The 5,509-nt window shown below is 45.2% G+C and overlaps 1 protein-coding gene across 1 annotated transcript; it reads right to left on the reverse strand.

The window, feature by feature from the left end:
* Positions 1 to 216: 216 nt before the first annotated feature.
* LOC114636069 (carbonyl reductase [NADPH] 1-like) lies at positions 217 to 5,051 on the reverse strand. Its single transcript, XM_028784368.1, has 3 exons — positions 4,772 to 5,051; positions 1,994 to 2,110; positions 217 to 653 (listed from the first exon to the last, which is right to left on the reverse strand). The coding sequence occupies exons 1-3, from the start codon at positions 5,049 to 5,051 to the stop codon at positions 217 to 219; spliced, it is 834 nt and encodes a 277-aa protein (XP_028640201.1).
* Positions 5,052 to 5,509: the final 458 nt, after the last annotated feature.

Genomic DNA, 5,509 nt, shown 5'->3' on the forward strand with positions numbered 1-5,509 from the left:
GCATGCATTTACATGTCTAACATACAAACACACACACACACACACACATACACACACACACACACACTAAATGAAAACACATAAAGAGTCATTTACTCCGTCTTGATTTTCATTCATTATTTCCATACCTGAGGAAATCACAAGACATCATAGAATTAAGATTAGAACTGTCCCTTTAGGACAGGCTACAAATGGGAGCTGTGCAAAGAGCTGTGTTCACCATTGTTCAACTTTCTTATCTTGAACAAACTGCCCATGAGGCCCCGCTGCATCTGGGGGCAAAAGAGCCAAGTACACCGGGGTCTCTGCTCCTTCTTCTGGGCTTTTGGGGGCGTTTGGTCCTGCCATGTCGGTTCTGACCCATCCAGGGCAGCAGGCATTCAGGAGGATCTTGTCCCCTCTCCTCTGCTCATTGAGTTTCCTGGCATGGATTCTGGACAGGACTGTCACCCCAATCTTGGACACCCCATATGCACTATTAGGCCATCCTTCTTTTGCATGGACTCCTTTCTTTGTGTCCTCCACAAACTTCTTCATGAGCCCCACCAGCTCCTCCTCAGTGATGGTCTCACTTCGAAACTTCTGCTGCAGCTCTGGGCTGCAGTTTCTCAGGGCCTCAAGACTTATTAGGCTCGACACATTCACCACTCTACCTAAGATACACAACACAAGCACGGAAGTGATGAGTTCTAAATAGCAGGGGATTTAGCTTGGAAAATTTACACTTGAGAGAATACCAGCAGTGTTCATCTGAAGAGGAGCACACACAAACAAGGCAAGCTTGAGGCAGATTGAGCAGGGAAGAAGCATTGAAAAAGGCTCCCGTCTGAAGTCTGTGGAACACAGCCTTAAGACATCCTGAAATCTCCTAGGGGGGTAGGCTGGGACAAAGGACAGTAGTTTAAATTGTACATGTATGTTTTAAAAGTGGTTATTTGTCTTTATTAGTGTCCTATAATACAGGGATAAGTGTGTCACCCACAGTACACAGAAGTGACAAGATGGGATTTTCCAGGTCTACTGTAAACGGCTAGTGTAGAAAAGAATTTATACTAGTTATTTCTGCTCATTCTGCCGTCTCAGGCTCCTGTCAGCATAACTAAGCTGCCTCTATGAAAGGGGGAGGAGCTAGCTGCAGTGGGGCAGGACGCCTGCAAAGAAAGAGGCGGGCTCACTGGCCAAATTATATTAGAAGAATTTATAGTGAAAGATATATGATAGTTTGTCATGTGCAGGTTATTGGGGAGCTAACATGAACCTGGAGGAAAGTGGAATTAGACTGTGGTAATCTTTACAAAGCGTGCTAAAGGCTTGGGTTTTCTGTCAAAGGGTTTTGGATGGGGAATAGGAATGAAGACGATACGGACGGAAAGGAAAAGACCCAGGAGACTTTGTAGCTGTGTGGATGGGCAGCTGAGAGAGAACCTTATGTAGAGGTGAGCTGACAGACAGATGCAGGAGACTCAGGTTCTGACTCTGAGGGATAAGCATAATGATTTCGCCAAATTGGTTGGTTACCAAGATGATTTATAAAGAAGTATGGTTGGAGCGAGGGACTATGTTATGAGGAGGTAGAAATGCTAGGGATGGATGGATCTCAGGAGAAGGAAATTCTGGGAATGCTCAAAGCAGGCAGAAGAATTTTCTGGGTGGTGGGTTTAATGGGTAGGTGTTGGTGAAGGCTCCACCAGGCTAAGAGAAAATGACGCAGATACACAAATCATGATGCTACGGTGAGGGTCAGTGGGTGCTGGAGAAACGATAGTAGGAAGGATACCCAGCAAGGAGGTCTTCTTGGGTGGGAGAAGAAGCTGGACCTAGAAAGGAGATACTAGGCAGACCCCAGTCAGACAGACCCCAGGCAGGCAGACTGCAGGAGGCCAGAACTCAGTCAGGAAAACCCCAGATGGGCAGGCCCCAGAAAGGTAAACCCCAGGTAGCCAGACCCCAGGTGGGCAGACCCCAGGCAGAGTAGACCACCCATCAGATTCACCTTGGGTTTTTATTAGAGGGAGTAGCTCTGTGCAGACAGCCTGAGTACCAAAAAAGTTAGTTTTCATTGCGGCTTCTCTTTGAATGTGGAAGTAGGTGAGATCAATGCCTTTGTAGGGAAGAAAGAGAACAGTAACAGAGCATTCATTAGTTAGAACTTGATCCAACTGTGGACTTGAAGTATAGTTAGGTAAGACCTACTGTGGTGTTTTGAATGAAGATGGTCCCCACAGGGTCATATGTTTGATTGCTTAGTCAGAGGGAGTGGAACTGTTTGGGAAGGATTATGATGTGTGGCCTTGTTAGAGTAGGTGTGGCCTTGTAAGTGGAATTTGAGTTTCAAAAGCCCACACCAAGTCCAAAACCTCTCCCTCTCTCTCCCTACTACCTGCAGATCAGGATGTAGCTCTCAGTTACTGCTTGAGTACCATGTCTGTCTGCTTCTCTACAAGATGATTATGAACCACGCCTCAAAAAATGTTAAGCTCCCAATGAAATGCTTCTTTTTATAAATTATCTTGGTCATAACAGAATACTAAAAAGACACCTACTGATATATAATTGTTGTACCTTTGAGGGGTTCCTGGTTTGATAATGCTGCATTTTATCACATGACATATTGGAGCTGAGGTGAAGGAATCTTACAAGGAATCTTAGTGTTAAAGTCCCCCTTCTCCTTTTTTACTTATTTCAAATCAGTTAGAACTAAACCCGACTAGTTGTATGGTCCAATCATAACATCCACTTGACATGAATGTGCAAAGAACCCCAGAGTCAAGCCAGATAAGTGGTTATAAGGTTCTTTGAACAGAATCTCTGGACCAGCCCTAAATTCCTTTACAATGTCACCCTGAGCTAAGGGTAGACTGCCAGACCACTTAACCATTATTTCTCTGCCTCTGTAAACAATGCTTGTTGTAGGTGTCCAGGGCTGCTTTTCTGCATATGTCACAGTTGCATTTTTTGACATTAAAAACTCAAGCCAACTTCCTGCTAATCTGCTTGGGACACTTCCATTAGTGCCTGGAGCCAGCCTGGCTTGGAATGGTTTGACATGAGACACAGCATTGGACATAGGCGCAGATTTAAAGACTGATACTGATAGTCTCTGGCCTTCTAGCTCTCTAACTATACTGAATCCTTGCTGATAACGTTTTAAAAAATTCTAAAAACTTTCTTGCTTATTCTGTGGTTAAAAAAACGCTGGCTTGGGCAACTAACACTATTGCCTGGCAGCGGGGAATTTAGTGAAAAATGTATTGCTATCTCTCCCGTCTCTGTCCAGGCAGCCAGAAGTCTCTCTGGCTAGGCTGGTTATCTCCTTGTGAACCAGAGAGGAAGGAAAGGAAAAGAATTATAATGCTTTATACAGGCAAATATACATAGACACATGTACATTCATATACCCACCCTGTGGCTGGGCCTGATTGTCTATCTCAATCAACTCCACAAGTGTTTAAGCATGCTTATATACATACACATTTACCTACACAGGTACACGCAGATAAAACATACATTTGGATGGATGGATGGGTGGATGGATGGGTAGATGGATGGATGGGTGTGTGGATGGATGGGTGGGTGGATAGATGGTGGGTGGATGGATGGGTGGGTGGATAGATGGGTGGGTGGATAGATGGGTGGATGGATGGGTGGATGGATGGGTGGGTGGATGGATGGGTGGGTGGATAGATGGGTGGATAGATGGGTGGATGGATGGGTGGGTGGCTGGGTGGATGGATGGGTGGATGGATGGGTGGCTGGGTGGATGGATAGATGGATGGGTGGGTGGTTGGCACAGAGCCTCCCAAGCCAAACAATCCAAACAACAACTTTATTTCTTTTTATACCTTAGGCAAAATGTTCTTTAGAAAATTACCTCAGAGATAAAATGTCACACAAAATAGGAGTTACAGAAGGATGTTGATATTAAGTTCAAAGCAGTGTTTCATTATAATAAGTTAATTATAAGTTCAAAGCAACAGCTTCTACATGGCCATACCTTATCATAGTGCACACTTGTGGCTATATCTTTGGACCTAAATGTTTTTCCTTGAACACAAATTTGTCCTAAGTCTGTTTCTCTTTTTAGTGTGAGTATGAAAGCTCATCATATTTCTTATTATGGAGCCTTTATGCTCTATGAGGAGTGGACACATTCTATTCTTGATTCTAACTTTATTACATCTTTCTAGCAAAGCAACTGAGACCATCTCTAAAAAGTTCCTTCTAAAATTATTTGAACAAATCAGGAATTCTATAGAATTATTAATTCATGAAATTTCATCTTTATGTTGATTTGCAGAAAGTCTGACCAATAGTGTGGGCTAATGCCCAGGGATTATTATATTAATTTAATAATTACAGGAAAGGCATATCAGCTGCAAGAAGCAATCCTAAGATGAAGTCTCTTTGGGCCTTACCATTGAGCTCACCCATCACAGACCATGTGAAATGGTAGGCCACCTCCAGGAAGGCCACCTGCTAGTCTTAGCCTATACTAGATGACTCTTGACACACTAGCAGTTAGTAAAGACTCCCTTCATCTTGCTAAGGCTCCAGGGAGTTCTTCAGGCAGCCCACAACACTGGAATATTCATCCTGTCCTTATTGAAGCTCCCAGCCTGTCTTGTTCCTCCCAAGGAGCCAGCTGTGATCTCCACAAGCCACAGGGCTCCCATTCCATACCTCTGCACTGCCAGGACAAGAGCAGACCCACCTGGGTGGGGTTCCTTGAAGAAGTCCCCTTTTCCTGGTGGGTTATTTTTGGGCCAGGTGCCAATGCCTGCATTGTTGACCAGCACGTCCAGTCCTCCGTACTCCTTGAGCAGAAAGTCGCGCAGTGCACAGATGCTCTGTGGGTCGTCGATGTCCAGCTGGTGGAAGCGTGGGCTCAGCCCCTCTGCCTGCAGCTGCTGCACCGCTGTGAGGCCTTGTGCCTCATCCCGCGCAGTGAGTATCACGTCGCCGGAAAATTTGCGACACAGGTCACGCGTGATTGCAAAACCAATGCCCTTGTTAGCTCCAGTCACCAGTGCAACACGGTTGCTGGACGGCATGGCTGAGAGGGCAGCGAGAGGCACATGCCAGAAGAACTAAATCAGCTGACTTTGGGCTACGAAGATGTTGCTAGACTTGAAATTGTCTGTGTGAACATCCGGAGCATCATGTGTCAGGGGACCTTAGGCCCAGAGCCCAGACATCAGAGCAGTCTTGGACACTGCTCTTGGCACGACTCAGTGGCCTTAGAGCAAACAAGACAAGCAAGTCTAAGTTAGTGATGGGGAAGTGTCCGTCTCACAGCAAGACATCTTAGTCTCTTAGTGGCTAATCATCTTAATTGCTGACTGTTTAACCAGTGATGGTATACGTGCTGGCACTATGCATGGACTCAGTTTTATAACAGCTTACCACAAGAGACACTGGATAGTTTGTAATAGTCAGGATGTGGAACAGGTTAATAGACAGTTAAAACAAGGAAGAAAGGTGAGACCAGATTTTAGAGAACAAAAGGATG

The sequence above is a fragment of the Grammomys surdaster genome, unplaced genomic scaffold, assembly GCF_004785775.1.
Source record: "Grammomys surdaster isolate TR1022 unplaced genomic scaffold, NIH_TR_1.0 121730, whole genome shotgun sequence".
Taxonomy (NCBI): Eukaryota; Metazoa; Chordata; class Mammalia; order Rodentia; family Muridae; genus Grammomys; species Grammomys surdaster.

Excerpts from the sequence above, each read along its gene's own strand:
- LOC114636069 (XM_028784368.1), bottom strand. The coding sequence starts at position 5,051 with ATGCCGTCCAGCAACCGTGTTGCACTGGTGACTGGAGCTAACAAGGGC. Across the intron at positions 2,111-4,771 it reads GGTCAACAATGCAGGCATTG|CCTACAAAGGCATTGATCTC; the intron begins GCACCTGGCCCA and ends TTCTCTTTCTTC. Across the intron at positions 654-1,993 it reads CCCTCTAATAAAAACCCAAG|GTAGAGTGGTGAATGTGTCG; the intron begins GTGAATCTGATG and ends TGTGTATCTTAG.